This window comes from Rhipicephalus microplus, chromosome 9, assembly GCF_043290135.1.
Source record: "Rhipicephalus microplus isolate Deutch F79 chromosome 9, USDA_Rmic, whole genome shotgun sequence".
In the NCBI taxonomy this organism is placed as follows: Eukaryota; Metazoa; Arthropoda; class Arachnida; order Ixodida; family Ixodidae; genus Rhipicephalus; species Rhipicephalus microplus.
This window is the reverse complement of record NC_134708.1, coordinates 5,613,833-5,633,906: the sequence shown is the minus strand read 5'-3', so window position 1 is coordinate 5,633,906 and position 20,074 is coordinate 5,613,833. Positions and strand designations below refer to the sequence as shown.

At 42.4% G+C, this 20,074-nt stretch overlaps 1 protein-coding gene across 3 annotated transcripts in view; it reads left to right on the top strand.

Annotated features, from left to right (window-relative positions):
- LOC119164825 (hemocytin-like) overlaps positions 1-20,074 on the top strand; it is a 191,340-nt gene that overhangs the window by 103,189 nt on the left and 68,077 nt on the right. For all 3 annotated transcript variants that reach the window (XM_075873025.1, XM_075873023.1, XM_075873024.1), the window contains exons 42-51: positions 2,030-2,223; positions 3,815-3,956; positions 4,819-4,863; positions 5,956-6,110; positions 6,840-6,986; positions 9,075-9,231; positions 13,296-13,514; positions 14,766-14,801; positions 18,519-18,806; positions 19,550-19,728. In XM_075873025.1, coding sequence (XP_075729140.1) covers positions 2,030-2,223; positions 3,815-3,956; positions 4,819-4,863; positions 5,956-6,110; positions 6,840-6,986; positions 9,075-9,231; positions 13,296-13,514; positions 14,766-14,801; positions 18,519-18,806; positions 19,550-19,728 — 1,562 coding nt within the window. The remainder of the gene's footprint in view (positions 1-2,029; positions 2,224-3,814; positions 3,957-4,818; positions 4,864-5,955; positions 6,111-6,839; positions 6,987-9,074; positions 9,232-13,295; positions 13,515-14,765; positions 14,802-18,518; positions 18,807-19,549; positions 19,729-20,074) is intronic.

Sequence of the window (20,074 nt, the reverse complement as noted above, 5' to 3'; positions counted from 1 at the left end):
CCAGAAAACTGTTAGTGGCAGCTGCTCTCCGATGTAAAGCGATGAAAACAAAGGCGCTCCCCCATCCACGAGAGAAATTGCTGGTCATTATCAACCAAAGTTAGGGCAGGCTTCGTGCACTGGTTCATGTGTTCCAACTGGTAATGCACTAGCTGATTCACAAGTAAACAAGTTTGGCTCTATGAGTGATCAGGGCAGCGGCGTATCTTGGCGAGGAACTGGTAGCGACTGCGTTGCGGTCATGGTAGATTCGATATTGGATGACAACGTTATTTAAGAAAATGAGGAGTCAAGCAAAAGTGGTGTTAACGACGTGATCATAATCAGTTTAGCCGGGCCACGCAATCTACCGAGAAGAGAAAGACCTTGGCTCATAAACAATTTCGGGATGCGCGCTTTTATAGCTCAACTGAGCATCTGTAGACGACATCCTGGAGCACAGTTTTGCTGAACCAGCCGTCCTTACGTTGGGAAAAAGACGCAGAACTTTTTGAAATGTGTGATGTTTTAAAGCTGTGGAGGGTGCGAGCGATTTCTTAATGACAATAAGGGATAATTTTATCAAAGCATGACCTTTGTACAAGCGACCAAACGCGATGCCTATCGCGTATTTCAGCCTGAAATAGACGTGTTGCCTCAAAATGCGATATTTGCATGCTCTGAATAAATTCTTCTCTCTCCTTCTCTATCCCCTCTCTCTCCGTCATGATTATCGTTAGCTTGAAAACAAAAGAAAAAAATAGCAGCGCTGCGCCGAATGCTGCCTGTGGACTCATATCTCATTCGCACGTGGTGCCACATTTTCGTTAATTTTTCATACTATCCTATCATTCCTTAACATCCATAGCAATAAACGACAGCTTGTTCAAGCGACATTCGTGTGTTAACAGTTTTTGATCATTTCTTGAGCTTACATGTGAGGGCACTAAAAATGCTGCGCGTTAGGCAGCAATCACGTGGTATTGTTTAAATTTTGCGCGCTCTAAACAAAGGCTACAAAAAATAAAGCAGCACAGTCACCTACCACACATTGAAAATTTTATTATATCTGATTAAGCGTTACAAGTTCTGTATTGCAATTTTTTCTAGAGTCTTTATTTTAAAAACTCAATGAGCAATCTTAATTAATTTCCAAGATTAGCGGGTCGAAACAATATTGTGACGTGCTCTATATTGCTCAGAGCAATACTGCACTAATTGAAGATGTGTAGCGCTCGTTATTCTTTTTTTTTCTTACTTGGTGCTCTTTAGCTGAAATACCCTGTGTACAATGTGAAGGAAATGCGAGGACATTTGACAGCTTGGTGTTGTATCTTGAATTGGCATAATTTTGTTGCCTACACACAATAAAAACAAACACGGTTCACAACTTTATCTCATGTCCGGATGTGGACTGTTTCCAATTTTCCACACCATCAGCTACCAGGCAATAAAAATGAAGTGTTTTAGTACAAATATTTTTTCAAAAAAATTAAAAAAACAGTAAGAAGGAGAAGATAGAATCTTGCGATGAAAAAAAATTGTTAACGGGGTTTGTGTGTTTGCGCTATGTTTCGATAAGTGGACTTGTCTTCTTCACGGCTACAACTGATTTGCTTAACACAAGTATGCATATGCTTCGAAACCTTTCCTCGAATCTTACCAAAAAAGGGGGCGAGGAAAACTGTGGATGATGCAGAGTGCAGATTGTGTGAGCGAAAAAAAAAACCATTCCGAATACCTCTTCTTTTTTACTCACTCAATTCGTCATGGTGGACTCCTCCCGCACACCCTCATCCTCAGTTGCCATCCTCCACCCCCTTTGTTTAGAGTGGAGGAGAAGGTACGAAGCATACACACACTGGTGCTAAGTAAATCAGTTATGGCCTTGAAGGATACAAGTCAACTTGTCGAAATATCGGCTCCAGCTTACAACCCCTGTTTACAGACCTCTGTCCAAACGAAGGTGGTCCAGCAGTCTGTTTCCATGTACAAACCTAATAACGGCGGGTGATTGGTTCACAACGCCCGAATGCCAATTATCTCGCAGCTGGATCGTGGGTGCCAAATCTTGACAGCAGCACAGTATTCATCGAAGTGGACCTTGGAAAAGTGACCAAAGTGTACGGAATGGAGACGGCCGGAGACCCGTTGATTGGAGCATGGGTGACGTCGCTGAACGTGCTCTACAGTCAGGATGGCATTGCATACAGCCTAATATCCAACCCGGACGGATCTCCTAAGGTACTACAGTAGCTAGCCAGATTGATTAAGTTCTAGCGTTTCTGGCTCTATTCCAAAATTACGCCTTGCGTAATACTTTATTAGCATTGCACTACCTCCCCTTTTGTCACCATGGCAAAAGCTAACACTAGTTTGCGTTTTATCAGCTGTGGACAGCAGATCAACTTGGACAGTTCCCGAAAGCATCTTTGTGTTTCACATAAAAATCAGCGCCAATAACGAGGGACAAGAGAAAGAAGGAGACAGACAGTGGCACTGTGAATCATGTCGTACCAACTCGCCCAAGCTACCACGTTAGCATCTTTGTGTTCTTTTAACTGTAAAACAAGATTTACTAGACAGTGTATTTTGCAACGATACTTCTTTGCAGACTGGTTGGTTCCTACTAAAATTTAGACTTGCTGCGTAAGCACAAAAAAATAAGGGAGGCAGGACACTGAGCTCTATGCTGTAACCCTTCTTTCTTTGTGATTGCGCAGCTGGTCTAAATTTCAGTGTATTTTCCGTCACTCAACACCACATAGAGAGGAGGCAGCACTTAGAGTTCGTTGCACTGTAGAGAAACGGACACCCTGCTATTCGACAAATGTCCAGTGAGTGAGGGATGAAAGCCCCATTCTATAGCCACGCATGACAATGGATGAGATATATATTTCTGTCACTGCCACAGTTTTTGAACAAACATCCCGCCTTCTAATGAAAAAATATATATATTGGAGCGAAGTACGGCTCGTGAGTTGCGAAAAAAAAGCCAAAAATGCATGTTTGGTAATGTATGAGTGAGAAGCGTGTTCTTGTCTGCATGCGCAACAACAAAAAAAAATTCTGAACAGAATGGTACGGCGTTATGGATATCTCAGCTGGGCAGACGAAGGAAGGTATTTTTTTACATCGTATTTACTTGTCCCAATTCAGTTCACGCTGACGTGGAGCTGAGATCTATCACTCAAATCGCTGAAAAAGCTTTCTACACAATCCTTTTTTAAAAATATTTCTGCTTCGCTAGTAGTAAAGACAGACGAGACTGCAGCTTGAAGGCTCCAACCGAAGGGTAGATTTTTCACATTTCTGTGTCCGTCGCTGTTTACATTAGCTGCACCGAGTGTATCCTTCTCAATAATCGGAAGCTTTACGTTAACATAAATCTCGCAGCTGGGTAACCTTTCCCATGAGAGAGAGAATTTGTTAGAAGGCCCGTGCTTGTGCGCTCTAGTGTACTCTTCTACATAGAGAAAATAGAAAAAATTGTGACGAAGATGATAATGTGGCCAGAAAGAGGAGATGCTCTCATGACTACTGAAGCAAACCACTGCGTAACCTTTGAATCAAATTTAGCCGACAGTAGTAGCATTTCCTTTTTCATGAACAAGATTCAAGTATTTTGTATGAACGTAGTAACAACCAGCATTTTGAACACCGTACTTCGCTATTGGTTAAAGATGTTTCTGTTGTTCTATCTACTGGTGTATATGAGCAGTTGACAGAATTCACTGTTTGTGCACATTTACGTCTGGTGGTGTATGACCATTGCCTTCCATTCATTCTCTTCATTTCTGTCACTCCCTCTTTCACTTCCTTACTTAATGTGCAGATGCTTGGCGCGAACCATGACGCCAGCTCGATTCACAAACAATATTTCAAAGAACCTATTGAGGCCCGGTTCATACGCATTCAGCCGCGCAGCTGGGAAAACCAAGTGGCACTTAAACTCGAGCTTCTAGTCTGTGCCATCGGTAAGAAATCATTCTCTCCTTTTTCAGTGCTGAACAACTTTAGGATTAATGCTTAGATATTGACATTCGAGGTTGTTAAAAGTGCGGAAGCTTTAGATCCCATGAATTTATTAACTCGTATTCAGCTGCTTATTTTTAAGTACTCGTTTACTAGGATATCATTATTTTTAATTAAACACATATTATTTTTGTTTGTATATAGTGTTAAATGCATTGTCTAGTTAACCATAAAACAAATTTATACTCAAATTTCAATGGGTTGATTGAAAATTTACAGGGAGAGATTGCTTCAAAAACAGAACTCACTGCAATAAAGAAATTGAAATAATGTATTTCAATGATACAGCATTATGAGTCGCTATAGGCATCTACTTGTATAAAGAAAGATATCCTTTCTTAGATAAACGAGCCTCTCATAGACGCATTCTCAGTGCGTCTGAAATATCATAAAGAATGTTAAAGCTATACCTGAGTCAGAGGGGGAGGAGAAGGTAAAACCTTATTCTGAGCGCATTGTGTGCCCTGGAGGGGTGGCTTCTTCATTTTCTCGTCAAAAATGGTTTTTCCCAAAGTTATACATATATGTGCACATTCGATGATGTAACTGCAACTTTTCTAATAAAGACAAAGTATGTCTTAAATTTTGAAACACTTTTGGGGAAACAAAAAGCGCAGAAGTTTTGGAGAAGGTGAAAGCTTGAAGTGATCAAAAGTTGGTAAACACATGACGTTGCTAGAGCCCATGTTTAGACATGTGGATTTTTCTTCTCAAGCGACAGCCTGTGTTCACGCATTTTTCTTGGAATAACACATACCTTTACTCAGCACATTTACAGCAATGTTGCGTACATTCTTTTTACAGAGACGTTTACTGTCAAGCCACCACAAAAACCGGGAGCACATGTTGGTGAGTATGGTCTCTCTTCTGACCAATTTGATGCTTTATTGCAGGGATTGGCAACCTTTAAAGGCGGAGGGCCGAAATTGCATCAAGCCGACATGGCGGAGGCCAGAAAGCTATCCTGATAGGGAAGGGGGACTGGGCGTGGTGGCTTTGTAGGCAGAGACAAAAAGTTCGGCTAATTGACAATACGGTAAAAAAATTGGAATAGTAAATATATTTACACAAACTGGAAGAAAAATCATGTCTGTGTAATGCCAAAGAACTTAACAGCCGAGATCAGAAGTTGCGGTCGAGATAGAAACTGAAATACGGGGGGGGGGGGGGGGGGGGGCATTATAGTGCCCTTTGGACCGCAAGTTGCCGACACCTGCTGAAGAAATTTAAGTAAGTAGTACTGTTTGTGAAAAGTGCATCTTATTTTCTTCCATGGAATTTTCTTCCATGGAACTCTTTCAAAGAGTTGTATGACGCACTCAGTACTTGCAAAAACATAGTTACACAGCACTTCATGGAGCCTTGATATTAAACAGACTGCAATGGAGCACGCCATCCACGGAATGTGAAAGCCGGCAGGTTTTTTTTATAAACTCTCTATATGATGCGGATTTTTCTAAACACCACTATAATGGTGTTTTATTATTATTATTATTATTATTATTATTATTATTATTATTATTATTATTATTATTATTATTATTATTATTATTATTATTATTATTATTATTATTATTATTATTATTATTATTATTATTATTATTATTATTACACGCGGTTCACATACTGAAATGACCATATGATTGAAGGACATCGTACTAAAGAACTCGGGTAACTTCGACCACTTGAGGTTCTTTAACGCGTACCCAAAAATAAGCACACGGGCCTCAAGCATTTGCGCCTCCGACATAAATGCGGCCACCATGGCCAGCTTTAGCACTAGGCCACCATAGCGGGTAAAAAAAAAAGCGTTCAGCTGGGTTTGAATAGTGATACCGCCACGTTCTTCGTATTATATTACGTTGTTGGAACATTAAAACTAAGCAACTACTATTAATGGTGATAACAGCGAGTTTGGCGTTGTTTCTGTGTGAATCACAGTCTGCCAAGAGCCAATGGGACTCGAGAGCGGGCTGCTGGACCAGCAGGCATTGCACGCTTCGTCCGAGAGAGATGAAGAGCACGAAGCCAACGAGGGAAGGCTCGGTGGCCACGGCTGGGTCGCCGCTGTCTCCGACAAGCACCAATACCTCCAGGTGAGTTTGCTTCTCAATCAAGCATCTTGGAAGCAAGGGACATGATCACTCACATTGTGAAATCAACGATGATGTGGTAGTGATATTGGGACTTTGGAGATAGCTGAAAGCCGAAGTTCAATTCAAGTCAGCTTTATTTCAATTATTCCCTGAGCGCACAGTGGTTAAAGGCTTTAAATCGCCTGTCGCTGACAACGGTGCAAAAAAAATTAGGCCATTCCGCACTAGGGGCGTCGAGCCTGAAAGAAGTGCGCAGCTGTGCAATCTTCTTTTCAGTCTCCCTGTTTTTCCTCTTTCCTTACTTTCTGTTTTCTTATCTCTTCCTTTCTATTTATTTCTTCCTCTCAATTTATTGCTCTTTACACTTTTTTTCTTTTTTTTTCTATCATTCTATTTTGCACTTGCTTCTTTTTTTACTATATCTATACATATTTTTGCCTACGTTCAACTCCAGATGTGTTGGCGCCAAATTCAAACATGGAGCTTTGACCTTCATTTGTCCTAATAAAAAAACATGTGACGACTAAATTTAGAACAGTAAAGTTTTCTGAAAGTATACTCATCTCCGTGTTTCATATCAATGCACCTTGATGAAATCCTGAAGAGGATAGTGCATGATAAGGTGGCGCACATATCTCAATGGTGATTCTGAGAGTGCAGTAAGCTACTTTAACGGGATGATTCATTTTTTATGGCCCACTCTTTTTTTTTCTCTTTTTCGCACCACAGGTGGACTTTGGTGAGCCCCGCGAACTAACTGCAGTTGTGACCAAGGGTCGGGAAGAGGCCGCACAGTGGGTCACTTCTTACACCGTACAGCACAGCAACAATGCCCACAGATGGAATACTATCAAGGACGTTGATGGAAACAATCTTGTAAGTGGCATTCCAATCCTCACTTTATTCTATGTTTATCTGGAGCATTAAAAGAATTACCATTCATTTTACTTTTGTTGCCTCCATAATCTCACATCTAAGTTTATGACGAGCCAAAACACACTTCGCTCTTTACCGCACTCGGTAGTTCGTCAAGCATCGCTTATAGTAAAGCCACGTACTCATAACAATGCACGAACACGTGTTCCCAAAATATTCATTACTTAAAAAACCAATAAAAATCATTTGTCGAAATGAAAGTGCACCATGTACTTAGCAAACCTATTACGCTCTAAACTTTTTTACTAAAAATAAGTACAGGCAAAAACTATTCCAGTAAGATAACGGCTCCTATAGTAGAGTAAAAGCAAAAAGAAGCAAGCAGAAATATCTGATTATATTTTAGATATCATACTTAGAATAATGGGGTATAATATACTCATTACACTTAAAACAGAATAATTATCCAGTAAGATAACATCAACAACGATGGAGTAATAGCAAAAGAAACTAATGTAAATATTACAGAAGCTTACAACTCCACTGCTACTCTATACACCTCTAATTTTTTTCACAATGCCACATCTTGTTCAAAAATTGAACATAGGTTCCTCAATATAAACAAACAGACCAGGGACGGGCTATTTTCAGTATTTTTACCACTTGTAGTCGAAATCTGTTCATAGATCTTTGTTTTCATTTTTTTCGGTACAGTGGATTTATAAAACGATGCTCTAAAATCACATTTAGAGTAGTTAAAGCAACAGTGTCTTTTTCCGATTGCCTCAAAGTGCAAACACATCACTAAATATTCGTTTAGAACAGTTTGTGCCACAGTAACCAGGCGTTGGAAGAGCTCAGGTGAAAGGCTGATTGTAAAGCTCTTCACTATTCTTGAGTACCAATTAGCAACGCTGAATGTAGTGGCATGGTTTGTATATATTGCTTTGACGTTCACAGTCAATTACCTTTTAAGTGTCTTGGGTTTTGTGACTTGGGCTCGACCTAGGTGGAAACTTTGTGAATTGGACGCGTATCCCTATGTGAGCTATTGGTTTGTTGCCAGCACGTAATAATCGTGTGCCATGTGACGCCAACAGGCAGCAAAAGAGTGTTCCGGGCACTCCAATAACTAAACATCCTATAATTTTTAATGTACAACATCTTCTTCGGAGAACAGCGCTTTGACATAGGTAATTGTGCACTTGAAGTTGTAAAGGACTACGTCTACTTCAAACAGGCAATAACCGCGGAGCCGAACCACGATATTGAAGTAACTAGAAGAATAGGAATGGGGGGAGCACATCCGACCAGCACTCTCAAATCATGACTGATAGATTGCCTCTATCCCTCGAAAAGAAGGTATATAACAGCCGCAACTTGCCGGTACTTAATTACGGAGCAGAAACCTAGAGGCTTACAAAAAGGGCTCAGCTTGAATTGCGGACAACGCAGCAATCGATGGAAAACAAAATGATAGGTGTAAACTTAGAAAACAAGAAGAGAACATAGTGGATCAGGGAACAAACCGGGGCTCAGTATATCATAGTTGAAATCAAGAAGAAAAAATAGACATGCGCCGGGCATGTAGCACGTAGGTAGGATAACCACTGGTCATTAAGGATAACTTACCTGATTCCCAGAGAATGCAAGGGGGTTGGGCGGAGACAGAAAGTTAGGTGGGCAGATGAGATTAGGAAGTTTGCGGGTATAAAGTGGCAGCAGCAAGTACAGGAGCGAGTCGACTGGCGAAACATGCGAGAGGCCTTTGTCCTGCAGTGGATGTAGTCAGGCTGATGATGATGAATATGATGATGATGACGATGATAACCTATGAAGTGGATGGGGGGACAGCCACCGCTGTAGAGAATCAGGCGCGTTATTCGAAGGCCACAGGTTTGGTTCTTGACGTTGGCAAGTTGTATTTTCGTCCACGTTTTTTTTTTTTTTGAGACACTTAGATTATAATTTCTGTTGATAGTATCCCCAGCACTTTCTCTGCCATCATGGTCATTTAGTTCTAATTAACCACCATTTAACAAGATTATTTCGAAGTCTGTTAGTGATCTTACGACTTCCGTTACGCAGGTGTTCACGGGCAACTTCGACGCCAGTACAGCAGTGACGAGAGCGTTCCCGAGAGCTGTTAGCGCTCGTTACTTGAGGATTGTGCCCGTCACCTGGAAGAACTGGATCGCCCTCCAGCTTGAAGTACTGGGATGCGAGCCCGCGCCTAGACCTCCCGGTAAGCTGTCATTGCTTCTCCTTCCTTATATATATATATATATATATATATATATATATATATATATCGTATTCATGACCAAGAGTGGTTTAAGTAAAGTATACGTGTACGCAAGATATATTTATTCAGGCGCTAACTTTCAACTGACGTCGATTTTCAGATATTTCACATATAAACGTATACCTCTGGCCTCGTGCACCGACTCTGTTCAGCCACTAAATATAACCCATAATTTACTTTTCCCGCTTAGTGCATGCCAATCTGCAAGAAAACTAACTTGGTTAACTTGAAGCGTTAGTAGAAAAATATTTTGGACTTAAATTTTGAGGACTAAGTCAATTTAAAAAGAGCCGTTGTTCCAGCTTCAAGGGGAAGTGACAAACACTTTGGCCACGTGTTTTTTTTTTTTTTTGCTGCGATGTTTTTTTTTTGGGGGGGGGGGGCTGTTGGTCATAACATGACACTTTGTTTTGCGCAGCACGTGACAGTTGATTACAGGCTAATTATTATCGCCCGGTGTCTGTTTCGGTTTCATAAATGACAAGCCATCGGATGCAATAATCACCACCTATAGCGGGTGTAACGCTCGACCGTGTGAGCACGTAGAACTGCGACGCACTTCCGCGCATAAAGTTTTTTTTTTTTTTTCGAACAGCAAACGGGACAGCACGGTCGTCAAACACAAAACTTTCAAATCTTGCATCGCGGCCACAGACTCTCCAGCAGCTGCCGAGTAATTGCCTGTTTAAGGAAACGCGATCAAAGAAAAATGGCGGTCACGATGTCGTCATAACTTGCTGCAGCGTGATCACGTTAAAGAAGTATGCGGTCTCCATCGGTTTCCTTTCGGGGTTTCAGTAGCACCATAGAGTCACTGGCTCTCGCAAACTTCAAGATATATTAAAATACCTTCCAAAGTATATTCGCTGCTGATATTACAGCGAAAGCGGTTATGATATCACAACTCGGTCTCGCGCAGCGCCGTAGTTGTCCGCCACCACCGCCGTTGGCGCTGGTGTCCATAACCACATCGCGCGAAATTAGAAAAAAAAATGTGCAAATCACACAATGGGGTTCAAACCCGGGTCCGCTGGGTGCCAGCCCAGTATTCTGCCACTGAGCTACGCCGTTGCTTGGAACTTGTTGGCAAACATTCCTTAGGCAGGCTATATGTAGGGAAAGCAATCGCGGTGATACGACTTATAAAGCGCTTTAAAACAGCGAAAAAACAAGCAGTTGTCGCGCAGTGCGAATAGCGTAACGAGTAGGTTCGAACCCATTACAAAAGCTTGTTTTTGTTCCGCTATTAACTGTGCTGAACCCACTTCAGACATGATTCCTCATCATCGTCAGCCACTGCGTGAACAACTGGCACAAAATTCCTCGCAATAGTTTAGCGAATATCACGCTTCTCAAAAGAATGATGAAAAAATAGCGTAGTGAATGACATATAGCCGAAAATTTTTATTTCAATGCCGTAGTGGTCATCAAGCAAATAATCTTGCAGCAGTTACCCAATGAGTGCTTAAAAAAGGCAAAGAGATTTTGGTAATACGACCTATGAAGCCTTTTTAAACAGTGATAGAACAAGCAGTCATCGCACAATGCGAATTGCGGAATGAGTAGGTCGTCCAATGCTCGAACCCATTACAAAAGCTTGTTTTTGTTCAGCTATTACCTGTGGTGCATAGCCACTTCAGGAATAATTTCTCATCGTCGTCAGACACTGCATGGACAACTGGCACAAAGTTCCTCGCATTAGTTTAGCGGATACCACGCTTCTCAGAGGAATGGCGAAAAATAGCATAGCGTATGACAACCTAAAAGCCTGATTTTTTTATTTTAAATGCCGTAGTGGGCATCGAGCAAGTGTGCTTGCAGCAGTTACCCAATGAGTGTTTAGAAAAGGCTCCGAAAGGCCACTTTTCTAGCTTTCGCTGTGACCCTGCTGCGCCTTACGCGCAGACCTGGCGTTTTTTGGCCTATCATATAAGCATGTTCACCAGAATCGATCCCTTAGGCTATCTCGGCCTCAAAATTTTGTCTCAGTATCCCGTTAACTATATGCTCGATAAATCTCAGCAACTAGTCGCTCTACAACATGTGGATTCTGTATGAAAAAACATTTAATAATACCTAATCGAGAAACACGAATGATGACCACTAGCCCATGTTAATTTTAAGTCGAGTTATAAATACCAGCCTTGGTATTTATCGCTTTCTGCCTTGGTATTTATCGCTTTCTATATGCCAACTTTCTCTGGCATTTTTTTGTAGGTTCGTCCTCCGTTAGAGTTTTATGAAAACAGCACTCATTCCGAATTTTCCGCGCGTGTAATTAATGCTGCGCATGCAATCGCTAATTAGCCTCTTTTCGATAAAAACACTATTTAGGCTTTAGGCGAAGCGCCAGCACTGGTGTTCATGTGTGAGCTCATTATTCTCTACAGAACGCTTTGAATAACAAGAACTAAAAGAACAGCGTGAATTGAGGTCCTAGCACGATCGCCATACCGTGAGTACTTCTGCTCCAGCGAAAATACTGAAAGTAGCTAACGTTAAACGCACAATTCCAGAAAATGTAAGCTCATCGCGAATGATGGCTCACACATTTTTTTTTATTTTTTTTATCACCGCTGGAACTCAAGATCGACGGCGTGGGACTTTATCGTTGTTCATAATTTTGGTGGCTTAATGAAAACGAATTGCCGCCCGTCAAGTTCTGAACCGGTGTTTTGTGGGAGCTTCACAATTTCGTGGGAGCCTCATGTTCTTTAATTTTATATACTTCTATATCTGTTGTTCACGGCTTTCATTTTAAGCCTTAAAAAAACAAAAAAAGAAACCCTGTGAGTATACGTACTTGGAAGATTTAAGCCGTGTGAGAGTGTGCAACCTAATCACAGCCAGCATAGACAGCTCGATTAGAGCAGTAATTTGTATGGCGCAACTTTAATTTGCAAGAATAAATGCGGTTATTCAGTTGCAGTGATCAGATATTTGATAACATGAGCGCCTGATCAAGCACCTAGACATGCCGACATCGTAAGCTTCATGACGATATAGTACTGTGAGAAACATATAACATGACCCACTGTGCGAGGCAGTCTGATTTTAGTTGTATTTCAGTTCCATTCATTGAAAAGGTGCAATATGACTGCTTATACTGCTGTCAAGGTATAAGTAATAAAAACTCGCAGGGCTTCGCCGCGGTGGTCTAGTGGCTAAGGTACTCGGCTGCTGACCCGCACGTCGCGGGATCGAATCCCGGCTGCGGCGGCTGCATTTCTGGTGGAGGCGGAAATGTTGTAGGCCCGTGTGCTCAGATTTGGGTGCACGTTAAAAAAACCCCAGGTGGTCGAAATTTCCGGAGCCCTCCACTACGGCGTCTCTCATAATCATATGGTGGTTTTGGGACGTTAAACCCCACATATCAATCAATCATCAATCAATCAATAAAAACTCGCAGGCTCTCTCGCACGTTCGCCAGCTTCTTTTTTTTTCTTTCTTCTCAGCCTATGTACCGATCCTCCCCTTAATTACCACCGCCCGATAGCTCGTTGTTACTAAAGTGGTATCGCAGTGCTTCCAGGATCGAATGCGTTGCGAGGCCTCTGTCCAGCACCTGGTTTTGTGCCGCCTCAGCTGCCTTTGACCATGCGACAATGTCGTGTTATGACGTCATGATGACACCAAGGTGACGTCACCGTAACGTGCAAGTTCTAGCAATCCGCGACGTCATGATGACCTCGAATGGAGACGTCATCACGTGATAAATATTTTGTGTGTTTTATTACTTGAGCAGATGGTTCATTTTCACATTTTTTGTGAAGCATCTAAAGCTTTTCCCAGAAGAGTTTTTCAAAGCAATTTAAAGTGACTGTTTTATGCTACCGTTTATACGATCACAGCCGAACGATCCACTTCTTGGGGCCGGGCTACTGCATTTCGTTATCGTCAAAATAAACCTGAATATAGCGTGAAGTTTTTCGCAGGAATTATTTGCCCGTATATTCGATAAGTATTCCCGATTCCAAGAGTACCCCTTCCGTCCCTTCTCGCAGTGACTACACCAACGCCAACTACGACGGTTAGCGAGGGACCAATCGTGGTGGAAATAGAGTTTCGCTGTCCGGAACCGAACGGCTTGTTCCCGGACGCGCAGGACTGTCGCCGCTTCTACCACTGCTCCAACGACCAGCCTCACCACAAATGGTGCCCCGGAGAGCTCCACTTCAATCCGACACTGCTCGTGTGCGACTGGCCTCACAACGCCGGATGCGGTGAGTACGAAGCGCAGCACGCTCTTACAAGTACGACTGCTGACTCAGCGAACTAACATTTAATATCAGTTAATCCTATATACACCCGATTTACTTTTTTTTGTCGTTTACCTCGAGATTAGAGCTTATTTGATTAGCTGAGATCTATAACTCTCATTATGTGGGAAAAAATAGAAGCACTGGTAAACTGCGAATGCAAATTTGATGCGAGCCAAAGAGAGAGAGAGAGAGAAGAGAAAGTAAGAGATAGTAGTGTAGTTAACCAGAAATAGGGGCGATTCGCTGCTCTACAATGGGGCAAAGAATAAAAAGGCTAAAATAGAGAGCGGGATGAACAGAACTATGGCACACTAGCTGGAATCTCTATGTCAACAGATGGTCGCACAGACCAGCTGTCCTGAAGTGCATCCGTAACGCCTTCGTTCCTTCCGCTCCTTCGAGGCACATGTGGCAGAATTTTCGCGGCAGAAAACAGTTGGCTCAGAAGCTCGTTAGAGAAAGAAAAGAGGTATGTCGGGAGGTTAACCAGATATTGGCATCTGGTTTGCTACCCAGCACTGGGAGTGGGCGAACAAGGGCAAAAAAAAAATGAAGTATAGGGAGAGAGAGAAGGGGGGGGGGGGGACGCGCGTGCACTCAGGAGAAAACAAAAATGCTCCCAGGAAGGGCGTTCAGGCCTGCCAGGCAGGTCAATCGCAAAAGGGTGGTCAATCTCAAAAAGAACAGTAGCTCTTGATGGGCCTTCTTCTGGGACGTTGCATCTTGGTGATATTGTTTTTTTTTTCTTCGACAGAGGTTGATTATCAAATTTACTGACCTCATTGCGAAGGCATGGTCGCTGTCCACTATAGCGTAGGCTGTCACAAAAGATTTGACGGGTGGTTTCTTCGTTGTCACAGTGGTCCCAGGCTGCGGTGTTGGTCATCCCAATGTGGAAAGCGTAGGCGTTGGTAAACACAGCGGCCAACCACGGCCTACATAAAAGGTCGCGACATAAATAAATCGCGTCTGCTCGGCGAAGCTCTCGACGGGACTTGAGACTTAATGTAGGATCAAGTGAATACTGTCGGGCATGCTTGAAGTGTGGTTGATTACATTGTGAAGTGGCTTGTTGACGAGCGAGCTTGCAAAGCCTCCATGCAGCATCGGTCCTATAGAAAGCGGTAGTAGCCGCTTTCTATAGGACCGATGCTTTTATTTATTCGGTGGTACCTAAGCTCATATATATGTATTTTTTCTTTCTTCCCACAGAACAAGGAGGAAAGCTGGAGATAACGACACCAACACGTGAGTTCCCTGCTACCATTACAGTTGAGGGCAACGCATGCTTTCTTGAAGGAAACAATTGTACATTTACGGGCTTGTCTTCCTCTTTCTTTTTTTAACCGCAATACTTGGGGGAACTAATAGCCACCATCATTGTTTTTTTTTGTTTTCACTAATATTGCCTCTAGCAAGTTTTCTTCCTCATAACTGCAGCCTCACGGGTGTTAGCCAGTTTAGCCGCACGACAAAATCCAGGAATAAACACAATGAAAAAAAGCAAACAAAAAGTAATAAGGTGCCATACACTCATACAGTCGTGCACAGTGGTCAGATGAAATGTATAAATTTGGTTAGCTCTTTATATGGGCATGAAAATTGAAGAATGCTAATTAAGCAACACAATAGGGCCTTTGCGATTAATATTAAGGGTACACTAAAACAAATGCTGCTTAACTAGTATTAATGAGGCCCCCCTTCGTACAGCAGTTTGGCCATTACACACATTAGAATATTTAGAAATAACATTACGCTTCTTAAAATCGTAATAAAATATATTGTGCAGCAAAGTACTGATAATTATTAACTATAGGTGGAATAAGTAGCTATACTTACATTTACGATAATATATTAAATTTCAACAACATTTCGGGCATGATTGTGCTACATAATGGGAAAAAATATCCCGTCGTTTTCATTCCTGTGGAGTTTATTATTTTTTACCAATGCGAAAGTTAAACTATGCCCATTTTAAATAACATTAACTAAAGCATGTGAAAAACGTAACCAGTGATAGTAGCTTGTAAACTGGAGGGGTGGAGTGCCAGCGTAGCTGAGACCGAAGTTTTAAAGTGAACAACACAAGCAGAAACCTGCGAATTTTAGTGGCTGAGAGTAAACGAAGTTCTCATTCAGTATGCAGCCCTGGAACTTTGTCTCTCCAATAAAAACCTATTGACTGCTCACTCTGAGGGTGAACTCTGAGAGGGAAGCAAGCTATGCAGTTTACTAGTCTAGGAAACAGAAAAGTGCTGTAGGTAGTGTTTTCAGCTAGCAGAGCACATGCGATGGGTCGAAGAAAATCAGTAAGTTTAGAAAAGACTCTGGATCGAATATCCCCTTTTAAAAAGACGCTAAAGTGCAAAGCCTTTTTTTCGTGTATTAGAAACGTACAATTTCACCAAAGTGAAGACACCACACTCTAAAGAAAGATCAATTAAAAGGCGTCCTTTTCTCCCCCAACAATATTCGTCATCTATCTTGCGCACTTTTCCTTGATTTATCGCCGCGCACCCGGCACAATAAGGACCTGAACGACATGCGAATTATCAGCGTGACATAACATTCATTGTGGGAGAGTGGGCAGAGTCGATTATTTAAGAAAGGAGGTGCTATGAAGTCAGATGATGATTATTGTTGTGGGAAAAAAGACACCGTTCTCACTCGTTCTGTTTTTTTTTTTTTTTTTAGTGTGCTCTTACCGCGAGAAGACTCTTTCTTGGTAAACGAGAAAACACGCGAAAACAAAATGTCGGTTGCGACGCCACCTTGGTACTCCCGAGCCAAATGCCATGACGTAGAAAGTATCGACGGTGCCTAATAGGTTCAACATCGTTCATAATGGGAAAAATTGAAGCGCGCAGTCGTATATGGGGGCCATATACTTAACGTACAAAGTTTCAAAATTTTTATCGAGCCAACGTTGTGAAAATACAAAAAATACGTTTTTCCATTCGCAACATCACGTGCGAAGATTTCAGCGCAAAATTTAAAAATGAAACTTCGACCTTGATTTGGTGAAACGTATGACATTATATAGAATTCTTAGAGTACAGTTTATCAATCTAAACCAAGTCATTGTCTCACTTCATAGTGTCTTTTTAAAACTCAATGCCCTGTCTATTATTTGTACGGACCTAGCGGCTTGTATAGATAGCCTTTTATTGGTTTAGGAAAGTTGTTTTCATTATTCCATCGAAATGTTTTCATAATGCATGCACATCCGTGTTTTACTTGCTTCAGTTTGTTTGGAACTCGAGTTCACATATGAATTCATTTTTAAGCTTGACTGTCTTTCTCGAAGACCTTCTGGCGCTTTTTCTCGTTTAAGCTTCACACTCTCACAGCTCAGAAGTGAGCAAGAAGCTGTGGCACCTTCATCCCCACTTCATAGATCACGTGGCTTTACGAACCCGTATCGTTGACGCCCACTAAGATTTTATTCAAAGTCGACTGAGCAGGGAGACATGCAAGGCTATCGACTTAAAAAAAAAAAACAGGGCTTAGCAGTGCTTTTGCCTGGGCAAGCTTGGGCGACATTTGCGAAGCTAAGCAGCATGAAAGACGTCGAGACGAAATACACACTACGACAAGACAAGTGCTGAATTACTGTTGATATTTAAGCCCTAATCCTGTTGTACTGTGTCTTTCGGTCAGTCTCTCATAACTTATTTATTTTGCACATAAAAAACTGAGAATGAATTGGAGCTATTCTATGTCTCAAGTTAGCACTTGTCGATCACCTGTCGTGGATTTGTGTGATTGCTGACAAGCATTATAATCAGAATAGTATGCTCTAAAGAACGCCGCCCCTTCACCTTGCTTCTTGCATAAGTGATAGCGAGAGAGAAAAGGAGCGGGGCACAGGGTAGCACAACACGCACCCGCGCCAATGGTTGACGAGCTTGGAGTTGGTGCAGTGCGTGCGAGAGATCTACACTAGGAAATCCTCGGCCGGAGAGAGACTCTGGTGAAACTTTTACGCGTTCGCACAGTAACTGTAGGGCAGCATGGTTCAAAACAACGGAATATGCAGAGTCCACAGACACCAGCAATGCAAACAACATTAGCTGCGCTCGCAGCAACGTACCAGCCTCGGTTTATTAAAATGCTATAGCGAGGGCCCTGAGTGACGCACTCTGAAATCGGTGTTGCCAAGTGTATGAAGGAAAAAAAATGTGTGCTACATTACATTGGATCCTACCTTGTATATGTGCTCGTTTGGTCATTTCTCCTTACGTACGTCCACTTGCACGAGCATAGGGGCGGAACTTTTCTTACAGCGGGGGAATAATATCACCTGGTCATGACCAGCGGTGAGTGCGAACGAGAACACAAACGTGCTCTCGTTTAGTTCTTTTGGTTTCGTCGTAGAGATATTGTGAGACCTGCTGCGTTGGTATTTCGTAGTCTTTCCCTTAGACTCCGTAGTATTTCTTGCCCGAGGACCTTTTTTTTTTTGCACGTGACAATATCTAAAAGAAGTATTTTTCATCTATAAAACTCAGTAATGAAAAGTGCAGAACAATAACCAGAAAAAAGGATGGTGCACTCAAGCGCATACTACGGTTTTAATGTAATACTGTTCATTCGGCAATTTCGAACATTCCGATGTTAAATATAAGCGGTGTTTGATTGAGGTTGAATACATAAAATTTGACGATATGGACATGTTTCAATATCTGACACCACCAGTTTTACGCTAATGTGTGGCAACAGGCATGCAAAAAAAAAAACATTGTTTTATTGTATCTGCAGCGTTCAAAACACAAAAGAAGCAGCTGTTTCATTTAGCTAGCCGTACTTTTCCGGCTAAGAAAACTCATTTGCATTGAAATTATCGCACCACCAATATACGGAACACCCGCGGTGGGTTCTTGCCGTCGGGGTCCCCGTCACTCTCATGGCAAGATGAAGTTGACCCGTATATACTCGAGCTTCAATTGGCTATGCTACCCACAGCTACCGAGGAGCCATGCGTGGCGTATGGTCCGTGGACGAGCACGAGTGACCCGACGCCGGAGACCGGAGGTGACGTGGAGGACGTGGCCAGGGTGGTGGCCGAGTCCGGGCTCTGCTTTTACCCTATTGGCATCGAGTGTCGGGAGTACGCCACCGACGCCGACTACAGCAAGACGGGCCAGGTCGTCAGCTGCGACTTGGAGCGCGGTCTGCGCTGCGTCGACAGTGACCAGACAGACGGCCGCACTTGTCTGAACTACAAAGTGCGCGTCAGGTGCTGGACTTGCGGTGAGTGCTCCGACCACGCTGTAAACATGTGTGCGGCATTCGCTATCTTCACGAGCCAGATTTTTTTTTCTTATTCAAAACTACGTGAAAACCCGGACCGCAGAAACGTGTAAAAAAATAAGAACAGCTCGTAGCTTATACACTTCCCGCTACGTCAACTTTGCGTTCAATTCAGTGCAAACTTCTATTTATTCGATGAAATATTTTGCCTGGTACATATTTGTTACGGTCACTCTAAAAACAAGTCTACCCGGTTAACAACAACCTCTAACAACTATAGATGTAACGTAATAACCGAAACGTAATAGTAATGTTGCTGTGACGGAGAAATAAACGTAGTTCAATACTTCTGACTGACAATCTGTGATCGCGGAGGTACAGTGATTTGTATTTTGACGGAGGCGAAAATGCTAGAAACCCGCGTACTGAGATTTAGGTGATTGTTAAGAACCCCAGGTGGTGGAAACTTCCAGAGCCTTCCATTAAGACATACCTCATTGGCATATGGTGGTTTAGACCACGCGAGATCCCAGAAGTTATTATTATTCCGACTGGCTGTTCACTCTGTTGAAGACTTGGCTCTAGCGGTAAGATGACACTGACTTCATTGTTCTTAAGCTGAAGGCTGCGCATACACGTATACGCATAATTTTTTCGCAACACCCGTATATATGTCCCGTCCTATTTACTTTCACTTAGATTACGATCACTAATATTCATTAACTACGTTCGGTATTACTTAGCACCTCCTACGACGACCGAACTTCCAACCATTCCACCGGCCGTTCCATGTCCGGAGGTGGAGATTGCAGACAACGCCACTTTCTGCCCGCAAGGATGCGCCAGTGGATTTGCCTGCGACGGAGACCAGTGTGTGCACGTGGCGGACTGCCCATGTGTCCGCGATGGCAAGACATTTCCGGTGAGCAAAGTTTAATCGATGACTACGTTTTCGTTTCACTGACACCTCCCGGTGTCCTCATTGAATCACAATTATTTATTTGTGGATTCTATAGCAATGACACTTTATATGTATTGCAATGAAATCATTGATCTGTGGTGAAAATAACAAACACTCAAGCATCACCTAACTACACGTTTAAAAAAAGTACAAATGAAAGGGGGTTTCCTTCAAGCTCTGATTACGGTAAATATTTATACTCAGAATTGTTTCGTGTGGACGACATTGGCATCTTCTTTCGTTGAAAGAAGCTCGGACCAGTATACAAAAATGCGACCATCGCTGCAACTTATTAAGGGCGCAATTA